The sequence below is a fragment of the Phyllobates terribilis genome, unplaced genomic scaffold, assembly GCF_046119375.1.
Source record: "Phyllobates terribilis strain yellow unplaced genomic scaffold, ASM4611937v1 Scaffold_9__5_contigs__length_417890890, whole genome shotgun sequence".
In the NCBI taxonomy this organism is placed as follows: domain Eukaryota; kingdom Metazoa; phylum Chordata; class Amphibia; order Anura; family Dendrobatidae; genus Phyllobates; species Phyllobates terribilis.
This window is the reverse complement of record NW_027362769.1, coordinates 401,115,951-401,135,847: the sequence shown is the minus strand read 5'-3', so window position 1 is coordinate 401,135,847 and position 19,897 is coordinate 401,115,951. Positions and strand designations below refer to the sequence as shown.

The window sequence follows — 19,897 nt, the reverse complement described above, 5'->3', positions numbered from 1 at the left end:
TGGTCACCTGAGCTCACACACAGAGGAGGAGGTATCAAAGGTGGGCACCATCTTAGTTCAGGCAGAAAGAGAAAGAGAAAAGTTCAGTCTGTGAGGAGAAGACAGGGAGCAGAGGCTCTGTAGAAGCTCTGCTCAGAGGCAGGCCTAGAGAAATGGCCATGGCCAGAGAGGAGGAAGGAAGGAGAAGTAGGCCTGGAGAAGAGGCCGAGGAAGGGGGAGAAGAAGGAACAGGAAAGGAGGAGAAGAGACAGAGAATAAAAGGGTTCAGAAACAAGAAGGAAGAAGGGACTCTAAGAACCCACGAGATAACGGGTGAAGGGTCAGGCAGAATAAGGGTACGGGATCCCAAGTTGCTGGAGGTAAATTATCCCTCAACCGGAGGTCGTGATCATTTATTGGTGCGACCCCCCTCCAAACCTGCTAGGAAGGCACCATATAGGATAGCGGGAAACGGGGCCCACGTTTGCCCGCATAGATCTGCGGCAGCTGGACAGAAGTTTGGTCACTGGTGGGGCACGAGCCAGAGAGAGGACAGAAGGGAGTCTTGTGCCATACTCCTGAATTGCCTGAGGGTTGACCGAGCCCCTCACCTGGTGGACGCAGCACGGCTTGGGCAGTCACTACCTGTACAGAAGTGGAATGGAGTATACGAACTGTGAGTAAAAGACCCTGGACTGCAACATGTGGTCGTTGTGTTTCTTACCGCGCCAGCACTAATGGTACTGGGACGCCCTGCACCACAACCCCCACCATTTACGTTCACTGCCCTGAGGCTACACTCCTCCCGTGGGGAGTTGTACTATTCCCTGCTGCACCCACAACACCAGCCCCAGCGGTCTGCCCTGCAGAGGCGGTTCACTCTGACCGCAATCCACGGGTGGCATACTCGGACATTGCAAACATATAGAAGACTGCCACTGGTCTGACCACCCTGAGCCATGGGATCGGGTTGCCACTACTACTCCCAGCATTGCCCTGAAGGCCCGGTTCCGAGTACCCCACGGCCCAGGGGGCGAGTCACATGATGATGATAGAAGTTAGCATCTGCTTTGTTTTCTTGGAATGCAAGCACATGTATGTAGTAGCGGCTAGGCCTGAGGTGGTCAGCGTTTTCGCGCATATCCTACCTCCTCCGAGGATTGCTGGATGTTTTCCTACTACTATCCCAGTTTTATGACTCCCGTTAAAACAAAGCTTCAGGTGATGAATGATGGATGAGGTGGTGGCAAAGGAGAAAGAGCAGGAGGAACAGGGACCATTCACATCAATATCAGGCCAGTGAACCACACATGTCTTGTAGGATATGTTTCTGTAACAAAAGGAGCGGTTCGGCTACACAGTTATAGGGCATACAGTGAGTGCAATGCCTGCCAAAAATTTCGAGGCACTCCAATGCCCCTTGGAAGTGACTTGGAGGTCAGAGGGCCTTAACTAAACTGTTTTTTCCATTTATAGCAACTGGGTCTCCTGTACACTGTTGGCCTAAGCAGTGAATGGAAGGCTTTCCAAAACTTATGAGGAACTGCAATGCCCCTTGAAACAGACGTGGATTACAGCATACTAAAAACCTTCTACCCATTATTGGGGAGTGGGTCTCCCTTAGTGTTCGCCTATGCATTGGAAAGCAAAAGCTGACTAAAAGTAGGAGGAAATGCAATGCCCGTTGGAAGAATGGTGGAGGTCGCAGTGGAATAAAAAGATAATATCAATGCCCCTTGGAAAAGTGGTGGAGGTCGCAGTAGCTTAACAAGACGGTTTTAATGCCCCTTGAAAAAGCGGTGGAGGCCGCAGTAGCTTAACAAGACGGTTTTAATGCCCCTTGGAAGAGACGTGGAGGTCGCAGTGGAATAAAAGACAATATCAATGCCCCTGGGAAAAGTGGTGGAGGTCGCATTAGCTTAACAAGATGGTTTTAATGCCCCTTGGAAGAGACGTGGAGGTCGCAGTGGAATAAAAAGACAATATCAATGCCCCTGGGAAAAGTGGTGGAGGTCGCATTAGCTTAACAAGACGGTTTTAATGCTCCTTGGAATAGTGGTGGAGGTCGCATTAGCTTAACAAGACGGTTTTAATGCCCCTTGGAAGAGCGGTGGAGGTCGCAGTAGCTTAAAAAGACGGTTTTAATGCCCCTTGGAAGAGTGGTGGAGGTCACAGTAGCTTAACAAGACAGCTTTAATGCCCCTTGGAAAAGTGGTGGAGGTCGCAGTAGCTTAACAAGACAGCTTTAATGCCCCTTGGAAAAGTGGTGGAGGTTGCAGTAGCTTAACAAGATAGCTTTAATGCCCCTTGGAAAAGTGGTGGAGGTCGCAGTAGCTTAACAAGATGGTTTTAATGCCCCTTAGAAAAGTAATGGAGGTCGCATTAGCTTAACAAGACGGTTTTAATGCCCCTTCGAAGAGACGTGGAGGTTGCAGTAGCTTAACACGACGGTTTTGATGCCCCTTGGAAAAGTGATGGAGGTTGCAGTAGCTTAACAAGACGGTTTAAATGCCCCTTGGAAGAGACGTGGAGGTCAGAGTGGTTTAACAAGATGGTTTTAATGCTCCTTACAATGCAGTACAGCATATTAAAAACATTATTCCCATTATTGGGGAGTGGATCTTCCATAGTCTTTGCTTATGCCTTCCAAGCAAAAGCTGCCAAAAATTAGGACGGAGGAAATTGCAATGCTGGCAACACGGACCACGGTCACCCTGGTGGTATAGTGGTGGTGGAGGCTGAGGATAAGGAGAAGAGCAAAAATAAGCCGAATTGAGGAAGCGTATACCCATGTGTGGGTGTGAAGCGGTGCATGGGAATACACCTCCCCAAAATAACACAGTGGATTTGACTTTATGTTTCTCTGCTGTCATTTGGTGGTGATGAGAAGTCTGGCCCATTCCAGCCCTTGTTCATTTTGATAAGGGTCAGCTTGTCAGCATTGTCAGTTGACAGGCCAGTGCGCTTGTCAGTTATAATTCCCCCAGCGGCACTAAAAACACGCACCGATAACACGCTAGCGGCAGGGCAGGTTAGGACCTCCAAGGCGTACAGAGCGAGTTCATTCCAAGTGTCCAGCTTGGATACCCAATAATTAAAAGGCACAGAGGAATCACGGAGGACGCTGGTACGGTCGGCAAGGTACTCCCTCACCATCTTTTGAAACTTTCCACTCCTTGTGAGAGTACCCCACGCCTCAGGACCTGTAAGCTGGGCGGGTCTCAGAAAACTGTCCCAGAATGTTGACAGTGTTCCCCTGCCTCTGCTGGATTGGAGTTGCGTCTCTCTTGCCTGTACGCCTTGGTTGGTCAACGAACTCTGACCTCTGCCGCTAGCGTGTTCAGATGGGAATTTTTTTAACAGTTCTGCAGCAAGGGCCTTCTGGTACTGCCCCATTTTTTAGACCTCTCCACCTCAGGAATAAGAGAGTGAAAGTTCTCCTTGTAGCGGGGGTCTAAAAGTGTCACCAACTAGTAATGACTGTCATCCAACATTTTGGCAACGTGAGGGTCACGGTTAAGGCAGCGTAACATAAAGTCAGCCATGAGTGACAGACTGGTAACGGCAAGACTTCCGTGTGCTCACCAAGATGACGACTGACCATGCTCTCCTCCTCCTCCCCCCTGTCCTCAGGCCACCCACGCTGAACCGACTGTATGACAGTTGTACAGGTACTACCGTCTACAGCGCATGATACCAGCTCCTGTTCTTCCTCCTCCACCTCCCTCTCCCTCATTGTCCCCCTATGCACGTTGGGTTGAGATGAGGCTTGGCTGTGTGTAATCGCCCATTACGGGTTCTTGATTCATCTCATCATACTCTGGCTGCAATGCCTCCTCTTAAAATCTCTGCAGAGAGAGGTGCAAAAGACAGACAAGTGGGATGCTGACGCTAATAATGGCGTCATCAACACTCACCATCTTGGTGGACTCCTCAAAGTTTGTCAGGATGGTACATATGTCAGATATCCAGGTCCACTCCTGAGGTCTTATGTGTGGAGTCTGACCTGAATATCGACGGCCTTGTTGCAGCTGGTACTCCACAACTGCTCTCTTCTGCTCACAAATCCTTTGCAACATGTGGAGGGTAGAGTTCCAACGTATGGGGAAATCACACACCAGTCGGTGTGACGGAAGCTGCAAAAGCTGCTGCAACACAGCAAGGGCGGCGGAAGCTGTAGCCGACTTGCGAAAATGAGCTGACAGGCGGCGTACTTTCACGAGCAGATCTGGCAACTCGGGGTACGATTTAAGAAACCGCTGAACCACGAGGTTAAGCACATGAGCCAGGCATGGTACGTGTGTGATCTCGCCTCGCCTCAGAGCCGCCACCAGGTTACGGCCATTGTCACACACGACCATGCCTGGATGTAGGTTCAGCGGTCTCAGCCACAGATCTGCCTGCTCTTTCACAGCTGTCCACAACTCACAAGCAGTGTGAGGTTTATCACCTAAGCTTATGAGTTTCAGCACAGCCTGTTGCTGCTTGGCTGCGGCAGTACTGCAGTGCTTCCAGCTTGTAACTGATGTGGTGATATCTGAGATGGAGGCTGAACATGAGGAGGAGGAGGAGGATGATGCGCAGGAGCTGTACACTGTGGGGGCAACTCTGACTGACATAGGGCCCGCAATCCTCAGTGTGGGGTGGATGTGTTCCGTCCCAAGGTCCGACTGGGTCCCGGCTTCCACTATGTTTACCCAGTGTGCCGTCAGGGAGATCCCTGGCCACAAGCACTTGTCCCCGTGTCCGTTGTCAGGTGGACTCTCCCAATAACTGCGTTGTTGAGGGCACGGCAGATGTTTTGGGACACGTGCTTGTGTAGTGCGGGGATGGCACACCAGGCAAAATAGTGTCGGCTGGGGACCGAGTACCGAGGGACGGCCACCGCCATAAGGTTGCGGAAGGATTCCGTCTCCACCAGCCTAAAAGGCAGCATTTCCAACGCAAGCAGTCGTGAAATGTGCGAATTTAGGACTGTGGCCTGTGGGGCGTTGGCTGCGAATTTGCGCTTTCGTTCAAAGGTCTGGGATATGGAAAATTGAACGCTGCGGTGGGACGTGGACGTGGACGTTGATGCTGTTTCTTGAGAAACTGCTATAACAAGTGAAGACTGAGATGAGGGGGCATCTTTGCATGCAGTATGGACAGGGGATTGCCTTGCACGCACAACAGGGGGTTCTATTACACGCACAACAGCGGAAGAAGCAGTGGTGACACCCGCTGACACTAGTCTTGGACCCTGGGGTTCGCCCCACAAAGTCGGGTGCTTTGCTGCCATGTGCCTGATCATGCTGGTGGTGGTCAGGCTGGTAGTTTTGTCACCCCTGCTGATGCTGGAATGGCAGGTGGTACAAATGGCCTTTTTGGGGTTATCAGCAGAGTCTTTAAAAAAATTCCAGACTCTGGAAGACCTACCGGTTGTACTTGCAACGTCCCTCGTGTTGGTGTTACGGGGAACTGTTGCCTGCCTTCTGTGTGTGGCCAACACACTGCTTCATCCTGCCTGTTGGGGTGCTCTGCCTCCCTCCCCCTGTGTGCTGCTGGCCTCGCTCTGCGTGTACTCCTGCAACGTTGGGTCAGTTACTAGATCATCCACCACCTCCTCCTCTTCCACTTGCGCACCACGATCCTCCTCCTCACTTTGTGGCAATTGTGTCTCGTCATCATCCACCTCTTGTGACAAATTACCAGCGTCGACTTCCTCTGGCCGTGGCTGTTCAAATATTTGGGCATCGCTACATGGGATCTCCTCTTCCACCACTTCAAGCGGAGCAGGCGAGGGGCACCAATATGGAAGTGGATCAGTGAACAGCTCTTCAGAGTGTCCAAGTGTGGGATCAGTTGCTGTCTGGCGACACTCGGCATGGTGGGAGGAAGGAGCATCAGGGTGAGGAGGAGTATGCGGTCGAGACTCACGGCTACTAAAACTTGACCGTGTGGAAGACAGACCAGAGGTGGTGATGCCCAGGTAACTGGAAGTATTATCTGCTATCCAATTAATAACCTGTTCACACTGATCAGTTCACAATACTGGTGTTGTAGTGTGGTTCCCTAGTAATTCATTCAAGAAGTGGGAGCGAGAAGATGTGGCTGTTGGTTGTGGCACATTTTCACCTTGGCCACGGCCCCGTCCTCTGCACGAACCATCACCAGAACGTCCACTTCCACGTCCCTTGCCACGCGCCTTGCCCATTGTAAAGGAAGTAAAATAGCTTACACTCACACTATCAATGGAAAAAGGGTAATAAAAAGTAGATTAGAACCGTGGAAGAGGAAAATCACAGTTCTCTTTCTGTGGCCTACACCAGAATCTTTTAAACAGATATATTTGTGACTGAACAGACAGGGAGACACTATTACAGTTTTTTTTTATGTAAAACAGGCCAAAAGCAGGATAATACAGAGATTTGAACAGTGGAACTGCAAAACCACAGTTATAGTTATGTGGCCTACACCAGAATCTTTCAAACATATATTTGTGTCTGAACAATCAGGGAGACACTATTACTGTTTTTCTTTATGGAAAAAATACCAAAAGCTGGATAATACAGAGATTTGAACCATGGTACTGCAAAACCACAGTTCTAATTTACTGGCGTATACCAGACTTTTTAAAATAGATATATTTGGGGCTGAACAGTCAGCGACACACTCAAACTGTTTTTTTTTATGCAAAAAAAGCCCAAAAGTGAATAATACATTGATTTGGACCGTGGAACTGCAAAACCACAGTTATAGTTATGTGGCGTACACCAGACTCTTTTAAACAGATATATTTGTGTCTGAACAGTCAGGGAGACACTATTACAGTTTGTATTATGGCAAAAAATGCCAAAAACAGGATAATACAGAGATTTGACCCGTGGAACTGCAAATCCACAGTTCTGTTATTCTGGCATACACCAGACTCTTTTAAACAGATATATTGGTGTCTGAACAGTCTGGGAGACACTATTTCTGTTTTTTATGGCAAAAAATGGCAAAAACACGATAATACACAGATTTGAACAGTGCAACTGCAAAACCACAGTTATAGCTATGTGGCGTACACCAGAATCTTTTAAACAGATATATTTGTGACTGAACAGACAGGGAGACACTATTACAGTTTTTTTTATGTAAAACAGGCCAAAAGCAGGATAATACAGAGATTTGAACAGTGGAACTGCAAAACCACAGTTCTATTTTTCTGGCCTACACCAGACTCTTTTAAACAGATATATTGGTGTCTGACCAGTCATGGAGACACTATTTCTGTTTTTTTTACAGCAAAAAATGCCAAAAACAGGATAATACAGAGATTTGAACCGTGGAACTGCAAAACCACAGTTCTATTTTTCTGGCCTACACCAGACTCTTTTAAACAGATATATTGGTGTCTGTCCAGTCAGGGAGACATAATTACTGTTTTTTTACGGCAAAAAATGCCAAAAACAGGATAATACAGAGATTTGACCCGTGGAACTGCAAAACCACAGTTCTATTTTTCTGGCCTACACCAGAATCTTTCAAACAGATATATTGGTGTCTGAACAGTCACAGACACACTCAATTTTTTTGGGGGGAAATACCAAAAGGTTAATAAGACGCATATTTGGACAGTCTGACTGAGGAAAAAGAAAAATACAGGATTTAGATGAAAAAAAAAAGGATTTTTCCTGGCCCCTGAGACCTGGAGCTAAGTCCAGCAATTTGACCAGCAGGAGCACACAGGACTGTAATGCAGCGTTTGCTGGTATATCCACTGCGTCTCCTATACAGCCTGCCAGCCTGATATACCTGGGATGGATATTAGTCCTGAGAAGGACTGTTTGTTTGATCTGGCAGCCTTTACAGACCCTACACTAACTATTTTGCAGGATATATCTCTCCCTAAATCAGCAGCACTGACCCTGCACTGTCTGATCCGGAGCGACTGTGTCCAAGATGGCGGCGCCCCGTTTTAAATACTCGAGGTGACGCTGTGCGGCCAGCCAATCACTGTAATGCCCACAAACAACATGGCTGCGGCATTACAGTGACTGGCTGGCAATCCCTGCATGTTCATTGGCTCTGTAAAGAGCGCCAAACGTGCAGGGCAGAGACCCGAGCTCCCGCCCGAGTAATCCGGAAATGCTCGGTGCTCGCCGAACATCCCGAGCAGAGTGATGCTCGGGCGAGTACCGAGCAGTGTTGAGCATGCTCGCTCAACACTAATCATGAGTAGAGGTGCAGTGTGCACCAGAAACGCGTCGTCTTTGCTAATGGACAGTAACAATGTTTCACGTCAACATTACTATACCCTCTCTATGGGGGTGTCTTTAGGCTGCCATGGTTAATTAACCCGTGAGCCGCACCCCCTCACATGAAAAATAGAATTAAAGGTAAAGGTTTGTATTTCTGGAACCATACGGTGAATTTTAGGAAAAACAAAATCCAGCATCTCAGGGGAGAAGCGGGAATAAAATACAAGCCCAAAGTGGACACTGTTCTCACTATAGATAATCATGATAAAGGAACCCCTGTGGCTGTTGGGGGGAGAGGTGGAAGGACTTGAGATTCTAATATATTTATATATTTGTGTAAAAGAGAAAGGAAGGGAAGGAAGGAAATAGAAAATAAAGGAAAGAAGGAAAGGGAAGAAAGGAAAGGAAGAGAAGGAAGGAAGGAAATAGAAAATAAAGGAAGGAAAGGAAAGGAAGAGAAGGAAAGGAAAGAAAGGAAAGGAAAAGAAAGGAAGAGAAGGAAGGAGGGAAATAGAAAATAAAGGAAAGAAGGAAAGGAAAGGAAGAGAAGGAAAGGAAGGAAAGAGAAAATAAAGGAAGGAAAGGAAAGGAAGGGAAGGAAGGAAGGAAAGGAAGAGAAGGAAGTAAAGAAAGGAAGAAAAGGAAGGAAAGAAGGAAATAAAAGAGAACATAAAGACATAAATCATCAAGAGGACCTACACATATAAATGAACCGGCACTTACTTATCAAAGCAGTGAGCAGCGGTCAGCACCCACTGGGATGCGATCAGTGAGCCTCCACAGACGTGGTAGTAATTGCCCTGTTTGAGGTACAGCAGACTCGCTTGCCACGGCCATTCTCCCTTCACAGAGTCTGTCCCGCCAACTATCCGCCCGGTGAACTTCGGGGATCCACAGACTGAGCCGCCATCGGCAGAGCTGGGCGCAGCTGGAAGGAAAGATTCCTACAAATCAGCACGTTTTTACCTTTTTTATATGAATGACTTTTACCCTTTTGTTACAGTATATGTTTATACGGACTCATTAGATGGTGTTTTCTCATCATTTATCTTTTATTTTTCTGTTTTTCATTGTGTTTGGTTCTTACACAAATGAAGGATCAAATGGGATTTATTATTTCTTACTTTTGTCCTTTGTAAGATAAAAAAGAAAATATATCATACATTGGGAGCCCTTTATCCAAGGCTCCCGTCTCCGCCATGTTGTAGGTGGCCCAACTGGACCTCTACATGCTTCCACTGATTTAACACTGGACTTACTCGGAGGTTGCCGGACCGTCGTTACTGGTGACCGCAGAACTCTGCGAGGAGAAGGGAGAAGCCTTGCAGCTGCACTCTCCACTGTGAGTAAACAACCCTGGAAGTTAATCCCTATGGCCTCTGGACTCTTTATTCTGCACCACACCGCACTACGCAGCACCAGACTTCCTAGACTACTACCCCCATCGTCCCTGTCTCTCTGCCCTGAGGCCCTGCTCCGCTTGTGGGGAGTAGTAACAACGACGGCTGCGATAACACCATGCCTCAGCAGACTGCAGCAGCGCTGGTGGCCTTCACCAGGTACCACAGGTGGCATAGTCGTAATCAGCCCCTCAACCCGGACAAGCCCATACCACCCTTTTTAATGTGACGGCCCTGGGCACGGAGCAGGTCTGGGCCACGGCTGCACCCCATCTCTCCATCACAGGACCCAACTCCGAGTCCCCCATCTCCCAGGGTAAACAGGGGCTTCCGAGAAGAGGCGTCACAACTTGGCGTAGTCGGCAGGATCGCGTGCCCGCAGCAAAGGAAGGAATTACCCATTGCTACCTGGTACTGTGTGCCTTACACCTTGAACTGTTGTTATCCACTTAAAATGGCGCCCGCCCAAGAAGAACAGGCGCCATAATGCTGTGAAAAGACGGTCTTCAAACACCTCCCATCGTGGGCTGGGCTCCCGCTTGGCGCCAAAAGTGTGGACTGCCCCTTCCATCAGAGACTGTCCGCGGGTAATGCCCGTCAAACCGGATGGGCTGAACGAAGGTGGGCCTGTCAACATGCCGCCCAGGAACCGCCCCAAAAGAGGAGGAGTAAGAAAAACAACAAGGTGTGGCCATCGCAGTTGGAGGTTGGCGATCTTCAGGAGCAGACATGGACGCTTCTGGAGCACAACCTACGGAGCCTTCCGAACCCGGTTCAAGTTCTTCACCCAGAAGGGAGCGAAGCGGCAGTGTTCTTACAGCGGGAGATATGGAGTTTCTCCACCAGGAAGCCCCGAGTCTCATGCGGAGACAGAAAGAGGCCCAGGAGGCGGCGATGGCTGCGTGGCGGGAAGAAATGTTGCTGCGCATCCGGGCCCGCCGCCAAGGAGCTGAAGCTCAGGGAGACGCGGTGACAGAGATCGTGAGCGGCCCTCCGGTGGGTGAGTGTACTACCCCTGCCCCGGCTGCCGAATCTACCGTTCCCATACTGGACCTCATGGCTGAATATCTCCTGCCCGGCATGGTTACCTGGGAGCAGGTCTTTGCTCCTGAGCTGCAAGCGGCAGCTATTGGCAGAGAACTGCGCTGCCGCCCAACTCCCGAACCCTAAGTGCCTGAAGCTGCGGAGGTTTCCACCGACCCCAACCCGGACTGGTCCACGCTTGCAGAGGACCCGCAGCAACCCCTAATGACTCCGCTACCCGCACCGACAGTCACCTGGCCGGAGGCTGAGCAGTGGGCCTGGGACAACCAGGGGGGGGACCTGATGGGCTTCCCCCGGGAGACCCGGGCCGAAGCGCGCAGGAGGAGTGAGCGGTGCCATGAGCAGATCCTCCAGCTCACCAGGGAGCAACGCCAAAGGGAGGTCCGCTGCGAGCACCTCAAGGTGCGGGTCAAAGCTGCTAAATCCCGGGCCCGACAGGAAGAGGCCACCCGTCCCAGTCCCCATGTGGAAGGGCAAGTCGTCCGCTTCCACCATGAGGTGGGGTGGGGGTTCATCAGGAGTCCCCAGCACCAGGAGGACGTTTTTGTCAGCAGACGGGACGTCGAGCCGCATTTGAAGAAGGGACACCCTGGCAGGAACCTCTTCCCGGGCGATGTAGTTATGTACTCTCGCCACCATGGGGTGCGGGGGTGGTACGCCCTGGATGTCCACAAGGTGTCCGGGAGTGACGCCCCCTCACACTCAGCCTCGGGAGACCGGTCAGCCTCCGTTGGGAGGAACAAGCCTTTTCCCAGAAGGGAACCCGAGATCTAAGCAGCCCCGGTTGTTGTAACCTGTTGAAAGTTATGCAGTTTGTGTTTACGTTTTGATGTTCTATCCCCGGTTTCTAGAGACATGTGTCCCTGCGGACTTGCAGCAGACAGACTCCTTTCTTGTATATAGTTTGCATCTCTTTAGGTGCTCCATATTGGTTTTATGTAAAACTGCAGATATCTCTACCTCAGACCTCAGAAGACATACCTGTCAGGGTGGCTCTCCTGGAGGTCCAACTCGGGATCTTCATGCCCTGCAGCCACCCCAGGGCCCACATTGGGGGTTTGGGACAGGTCCCTCGCGCTTCTGAACTAACTCTGCGTCTTTGCACTTTAACCCGTCTGTCTGCGCAAGAATGTCTCTGGAAAATGCTAGCACTTTTATAATTTTTATACTTTTATACTTTTGTATTTTTATATATATGCTGTTTGTAACGTTCAAGAAAAAGTGCCTCCCATAAAGGGAAGATAGTTTGTTGTTATATAAAAAGAAAACTTTCCTAGCTCTTACTTTTTTGCAGCCCGCGGACGTGCTGTGTTTCACCAGGGGGGAATGTGGCGCCCCTGAGGGTTCGACCGCCACAGGAATGCTGCACTTCTTTAATGGAGTGTAGTGTTGCTCCTCTGAGGTAAGAGCAGTGTGATGGTTAGGACTCCACCTCCACATCCAACACCACATTTCTCCACCAGAGGTGGCCAGGATGCACGATGTACTGCCCTCCTGGTTACAAGGAGACACTGGGGAACCAAGAGTTAGGGGAACGATTTAGTGGGCGAGGGTGGAGGACTCCCATTCTAGTGACACTTTAGATTTCATATTTAATAAAAAGCCATTTTTGGTTCTTGGTCTTTTGGGCTGTCATTCTGTGATCTCTCACCCTGAACGTGGATCCTGTGTGGACCTGCAGCGGATGGAGACACAGACCTCGTACCTTGGCCTTGAGTCGAGGGGTAGGTTGTATACAAGGAATGTCTCAACCCGGTCTGGGACCACGACCAAGAAGGCCCGGAGCTTAAGAGTGTAGCTCCACAGCAAATGGATCCCAGGGAGGATGCAGACGGAGCGGCATACACCACCTGTCCTCACCACCTGATATACTCAGAGGGAGTCCGGCTGCAAGAGGGGTACCGGCCTCGACACCCGACCTTGCTACTCCATGTCCTGGTCGGGGAAGCTCGGTAGGCCCTGAGGATCCCACCAGGTGTCCGAAAGAGCAGAGCTGCCACCCGTGCCTTGTTTCTGAAAGAGGAGTTCAGAGGGAGACCCTGCCTATCTACACACACAGACAGGAAAGCAATCGGTCTGTAGCTTAGGAACACTCTGTTGCGGGGTCCTGATTTAACACTGGACTTACTCGGAGGTTGTCGGACCGTCGTTACTGGTGACCGCAGAACTCCGCGAGGAGCAGGGAGAAGCCTTGCAGCTGTATTCTCCACCGTGAGTAAACAACCCTGGAAGTTAATCCCTATGGCCTCCGGACTCTTTATTCTGCACCACACTGCACTACGCAGCACCAGACTTCCTAGACTACTACCCCCGTCGCCCCTGTCTTTCAGCCCTGAGGCCCTGCTCCGCCTGTGGGGAGTAGTAACAATGACGGCTGCGATAACATCATGCCTCAGCAGACTGCAGCAGTGCTGGTGGCCTTAACCAGGTACCACAGGTGGCGTAGTCGTAATCAGCCACTCAACCCGGACAAGCCCATACCACCCTTTTTAATGTGACGGCCCTGGGCACGGAGCGGGTCCGGACCACGGCTGCACCCCATCTCTCCATCACAGGACCCGACTCCGAGTCCCCCATCTCCCAGGGTAAACAGGGGCTTCCGAGAAGAGGCGTCACAATGCCATTTTATAGAGGAGTATGGAAGCATTATTGCTAGGGGAAAATTTCTGCAGGATACAACTCTACATGGAGGCACCATACACTGGCAGATCTGGATCCGTAACTCTTTAGCTTGGAACCATAGGTATTTCTGGTGACACTGTGTAACCTCGGTGCATATGACGGCACAGCGAAGCCTCAGGCTCTCATCACTGAACCCTACAGAACTCCGCACTTAAAGTTGAATGACCAATCCGGAATTAATTTGCAACATTGTGTTCCGGGCATGAAGCATGCACAGTATCTCCTTGTAGGTCATTTCCCAGAGTAGAAAACATTCAGTGTAACGAAAAAACCCTGGAGGACATGTGTCAGTAGTAGGACTTAACTGTTTCCAGAAAAAAATCAACTCAATAGTCAACACCAAAGTGGAAGAGTTTGCGAAGGTTTAATGATGCGAACAGAGAACTTTCTTGGCTTGTTGCTTGGCAAATAAGTTAATCGCTATTCTAAATACTGCAAAGCCTTTAATTGCCCAGAGAAGACATGTGTAACTCTCTGAGTTCTCCTTTAAGTGTGATGAACCCATTCTGTGCTTTTTAATGCAAACACTCCTTAATAATGTTCAAGTGACCCCAAACTATCTGGCTAGGGGAAAAAGGATTGTAACCAACAGCACATTCAATAATACTCTGTAGTAACAAACTTTCTAGGCTACTTAAATTGAAAAATGTAATATATTATAAAAGTGGTACTCCAATTTCAGAACAAATCAGACAAATGTATATACACACAATGAATCGTTTATTGAGATACTGTATTACACAATAAAAATAAAATGTAAAAGTTAATAGTAAAAACAAGGAACAATGAAAGCAAGGGGAGGCCGATGAGAGACACAAAATAATAGAAATAAAATAATTTGCGTATAATTTTTTTAAATTAAAAATAGTATTGAAAGCTTTAAGTTTTTTTGTGGTGGGATAACCTTGTAAAAAGCATACCCATTACTTAAAGGGATAGTAAAAATTCCCTGTCCATCCATCCAATAAGCATTAAATTTAATTAAATAGTTAATATGGGAACACCCTTCAGGATAGTATTGTAGGACAGCTGAGATGGAGCAGACGTCCTGAGAAACCCATTGGTAGCAATTTAGATGTGGACCTTGACTTCCCTAAACCACATCTTCTACTTGAGTCCCAGATGATCAGGCTAAGATTTTATCTTAGTCTCGTAACATTTTGCCCCAGTTGAATGGAGAGAAGACATTTTTTTATCCACAAGAGTAAAAGGATAGAAGAGGAAGGAACCTGATCATGAACATGAAGCTTGAAAGCCCCAATGAAGGACAGGACATTTGTAGAAGGATTACTCTTATTCGACCATCGAAACGGACCTGTCAGAAGTACCTGATGGTATTCAAAATGAACACTGTAGTATGTAACTTACAAAATTCCCCACTTACCTTCCCAAAATAAATGTAAAAGAGCAAATATTGTGCCAAATAATTTATAGTTGATATGAGGACATCCTTCAGGACAGTATTGTATGGTGGCTGAGTCAGAGTAGACATCTTGAGAAGCCCATCGGTGGCAATTTTAGATGTGATCCGTGACTTAAATAAACCAAGTCTTCTACTTGAATTCCAAATAATCAGACCAAGGTTTTACCTTACTCTCCTTACATTTTGACCCAGTTGAATGGAGAGGAGAAGACATTTTTTTTACCCACAAGAGTAAAAAGGATAGAAGAGTAAGGAACCTGATCATGAACATGAAGCTCGAAAGCCCCAATGAAGGACAGGACATTTGTAGAAGGATTACTCCTATTCAGTCATCGAAACGGACCTGTCAGAAGTACCTGATGGTATTCAGCATGAAAACTGTAATAAGTAACTTACCAAGGTGCAGAAATATAAGTGCCCCAAGAATCCACAGCTCCATAGTGTCCTGTCTGGTTGATCTGATCTAGATACCCGCTTTATAAAGGATTAATTTCTAATCATTACGTAACGAAAGGCCAATTACATAGTAACTGATAGTTTACATAACAAAGTATAAAAACTCATCAATCACTCCAGGCTATAGAAAAAGCGATAACAGGAAACACTAAAGAAAATTCTGTAATCTCAATCATCACAAAGTAGATCATAAGATAAACAGCGCTGCCGAGAAATCTGAGAAACAATGACGGATGCAATTAAGAGTAATCCAAGGTGTTGTGTGTGCCGCCGAGCCTTGTATCAGGACGATTATTCATAAATCCATGCCTTAATCTTCACAACAGTTCACTTCACGACACAGGAAGAAACCTTCAAATTTAGATTTTTCATCATTTTTACCCAGACTCTCTCGTAGCCATAGTGTAGAATGGCCGAAAGTTGACGGGAGCGGCGCTTAAAAAGGACATATACCTTCTATTACTATCGAAATAGTAATAATAGAAATACAGAGGGTGTATCATCAAAACACCTCCGCCAGAGATCTGCTGAAATGTGGAAAATAAAATCAACAGAAGAGAGTAAAGGAGGCAGCTCTGTAATATCTGGAAGGGGTGAACCAGAAAATAAAAAGGGGACCTTTCTCACAGGCTGAACTGATGGAAATTTCAACTTTTACGAAGTTTAAAGAGCAATAAAAGTTTTGTGAACAACTCCCTTTACATGATTGGGGGGTCTTTGTTCAGAAACCCCCACTGATTGCTGAAAAGACTCTACACAGGTTCAGTAGAAAGTCTCTGTACTCTCTACAGAGCTGCACACTTCGTCAGGGATCTTTTGAGCGACGATGGAGGTCAAAAAATCTGAAACACCAAGAGAATTAAAGAGGCAAAAAAAATTTAATCTAAAGGAGAAATCCATCATAAATGATTTTCTGGTACGTCAGGTAAAAGTTCAAATACGTTGCTGGTAAAGTTTGTAGTCTTTGGATTAGCACCGATTTTCGAGTGGAGAGAAGATATTAAGGAGATATTTATTTTATTAAAATTTGTGTAAAGGTTGCTGATGCTTTAATATAACAAAAATAGGTATTTTGTAACTACTAAATCACTTTTGTCTCTCCTTTGCACCAACAGTGATACCGAGGGAAACAACACAAGATCGCTGAGCCCAGTGATTGTCTGCAGTGGTCACATGTTGTGGAGAGGGCATCATCAATGTGGCCCCGACATCAAAGAGGAGGTGCTAGAGCAAGTCAGCAATTCTCATAGATTTCCATTAAATATTTTTTAAGCAAGGTCAAAATAGATCTCCTAATCGTCACCAGAATGAACAAAAACTCAGTTTGATGATTCATGACTAGTGTTGAGCATTCCGATACTGTAATATCGGGTATAGACTGATATTCGCGGTATCGGAATTCCGATACTGAGTTCCGATACTTTTAGAATATCGGACACCGGAATCGGAAGTTCTCATAATGCCTTCGCTCTGCAGTGTCTCTGAAGGATGACAAGCTGGATGGCAGCGCTCAGCTGCGATCCAGCCTGTCATCAGAATGCCATCCCAGCATGAGAGAATTCTCCTGATTGTTTAAAAGCCGGCGGGCGGCAAAAAGCCGGCGGGCAGTAAAAAGCCGCCGGCTTTTAAACAATCACATAGCGCCATACTGCTTCCCCGCTGCCTCCCATCCCGATCCTCCGCTCACCCCGCCACCTCCCATCCCGATCCTAAGTTAGAAACAGGCGGGGAGCGCAGCACCAAGGAGTGGGGAGGGAAGGACCCGGGCGGGGAAGCCGGCAGTGAAAAGACTTCACCGCTGGGCTTTCCCGTTCTGTGCTGGGCTCCCCGCTCCCTGACATACGCTCCCTGCTCCCTGATGTACGCTCCCCGCACCCTGGTGCTTCACTCCCTGCCCGGTCCTAACTTAGGATCGGGATGGGAGGCGGCGGGGGAGCGCGGAGCGCACATCAGGGAGCAGGTAGCGCAGCACAGAACTGGAAAGCCAGCTGGTTATTTCAAATGAACAGCTGAGGTATCAGCTGATGCTGATCAGCTGTTCATTTGAAGTAGCCGCGGTGCCCTCAGAGGGTTCATGCAAGTTCATGTTTGACTGCATGAACTCACATGAACTTTCCCACGGCCGCACAGGTCAGCCACACCTCCCAGACCATCCCATCAATCCAGGAACACGAGAATCCCATACCATTCCCATCTTCCTGGATCATGGCTGAGCACCTGGGGTGGTACAAGAGGATGGAGCTGAATGTCCCGGTCATGATTGGTGTGTGCGCGGTGTCTGCGGGTGTCTGTGGGTGTTTGCGGGTGTCTGTGGATGTTTGCGTGTGTCTGCGGGTGTCTGCGTGCAGGCACACATAGGCCGATGTGACACTACTACTCCCATCGGCCTATGTCTGTCCCCCGTCCACTCGTGCCAGCAGGATCAGCTCGATGGGAGCAGTAGTTCCCATCAGCCTGATCCTGCTATTTAAACTGCCCCATATGTTATTTTTGCCCCTATACATGTTTTATTTTTTTAGGCCCCCATATTTTTTTTTTTGTTTTTGGTCCCCAATAAATTTTAAATACATTTCATTGGTGGCCAGTGGTTACCTAAAATAAGTTAGTTTATACATTACCTGTCCCCGCCGATCGCCACCTAAAATAAAATAAAAATTAAAACAATACACCTATACTCACATAGACACCTAATTCCCCGAAGCCATCGATCTCCTGTAATAAAATATAAAATAATAAACCACAATTTTATCATTACCCCTCCGTAGTAGTCCACGAGTGTCCCACGAAGATCTCCAGATTAGAGCAGCCACATAAAATGTGACCGCTCTAAACCGCTGCCGCCGCTACAATGACGGGGCCGTAAAGCAGCCCCGTCATTGCATAAGTGGGTTCGCCGGAGTTCAGGCAGCGCTGCTCCGGTTAGCTCCTTTACGGACGGCGACAGCGACCAATCAGCAGAGCGTTGTTTAAATTTGGCGCCAATCTCACTGATTGGTCCAATCAGCAAAGCGGTGTTTAAATTTGGCACCAATAATGCTGATTGGTCGCGGCCGGCGACCGCGACCAATCAGCAAAGCAGTGTTTAAATTTGGCGCCCATAATGCTGATTGGTCGCGGCCGGCGACCGCGACCAATCAGTTAAGCGGTGTTTAAATTTGGCGGCAATAATGCTGATTAGTTGGGGCCGGCAGCCGCGACCAATCAGCAGAGCGTTGTTTAAATTTGGCGCCAATCTCGCTGATTGGTAGCGGTCGGCTGGCGGCCGCGACCAATCAGCAGTGCATTGTTTAAATTTGGCGCCAATCTCGATGATTGTTCCCAGCTGGCGGCCGCAACCATTCAGCAGAGCTTGTTTAAATTTGGCGCCAATCTCGCTGATTGGTCGCGGTCGGCTGGCGGCCGCAACCAATCAGCAGAGCGTTGTTTAAATTTGGCGCCAATCTCGCTGATTGGTCGCGGCTGGCGGCCGCGACCGATCAGCAGAGCGTTGTTTAAATTTTGCGCCAATCTCGCTTATTGGTAGCGGTCGGCTGGCGGCCGCGACCAATCAGCAGAGCATTGTTTAAATTTGGCACCAATCTCGCTGATTGGTCGCGGAGAGCGTTGCTAAAATTTGGCCCCAAAATCGCTGATTGGTCGCAGCTTGCGTCTGCGACCAATCAGCACAGCAGTGTTTAAATGTGGTGCCAAGATTGCTGATTGGTTGCGGGCAGTGTCCGCGACCAATCAGCACAGCAGTGTTTAAATGTGTCGGCAAGATCGCTGATTGGTCGCGGGCAGCGTCCGCGACCAATCAGCACAGCAGTGTTTAAATGTGGCGCCAGAATCGCTGATTGGTCGCGGGAAGCGTCCGCGACCAATCAGCACGGCAGTGTTTAAATGTGGCGCCAAGATCGGTGATTGGTCGCGGCCGCTATTTAAATGTGGCGCCCCAATCGGTGATTGGTCGCGGGCAGCGGCCGCGACCAATCAGCACAGAAGTGTTTAACTTTTGCGCCAAGATCACTGATTGATCGTGGCCGGAGACCACGACCAATCAGCGAATCGTATTGGTGAGGACGGGGAGCGGAATCATATTGGTGAGGACCGGGGAGCGCCGCTGCCTGTGCGGCTACTTCCGCTGCGAGAAGCCGGGAGATGAGCGGCTGCTCGCAGCAGAAGTATCCCGACCCGCAGCGCCACTCCCTGGTCCTCCCTTGACACCCTAGCCGCATGGAAGTCAGCGCCGCTGCCTGTGCGGCTACTTCCGCTGCTAGAAGCCGGGAGATGAGCGGCTGCTCGCAGCAGAAGTATCCCGACTCGCAGCTCAGCTCCCTGGTCCTCCCTTGACACCCTAGCTGCATGGAGGTCAGCGGCGCCGGCGGTCGGGGTCCTTCTGCTGCTAGCGGCAGGAAGATGAGCGCCTCGCGCCGGTCATCTCCCGGCTGCATCACCGCTGAGCTCCGTCCCGCAGATGAGCCGCTAACGGCCGCCATCTTTTTTCTGAAATCCCACGTCGCTGATTGGCCGCTGCCTGACCAATGAGCGACGCGGGATTTCCTGGACAGACAGACAGACAGAAAGACAGACAGACGGGATAAGACGATTATATATATAGATGTGATTGTGGCGCCCCTGAGGGTTCAGTCGCCACAGGGGTACTGCAACTCAGACCGAGGTGTGGTATTTCCTCTCCGAGGTAAGGAAGG

At 49.0% G+C, this 19,897-nt stretch overlaps 1 protein-coding gene across 1 annotated transcript in view; it reads right to left on the bottom strand.

Annotated features, from left to right (window-relative positions):
* Window positions 1-15,234, bottom strand: part of LOC141162625 (serine protease 27-like) — a 51,439-nt gene extending 36,205 nt beyond the window's left edge. The window contains exons 1-2 of the mRNA XM_073648909.1: window positions 15,150-15,234; window positions 8,928-9,132 (exon numbers count right to left, since the gene is read on the bottom strand). Of these exons, the coding sequence (XP_073505010.1) occupies window positions 8,928-9,132; window positions 15,150-15,192 (248 nt within the window). The 5' untranslated portion in view covers window positions 15,193-15,234. The remainder of the gene's footprint in view (window positions 1-8,927; window positions 9,133-15,149) is intronic.
* Window positions 15,235-19,897: the final 4,663 nt, after the last annotated feature.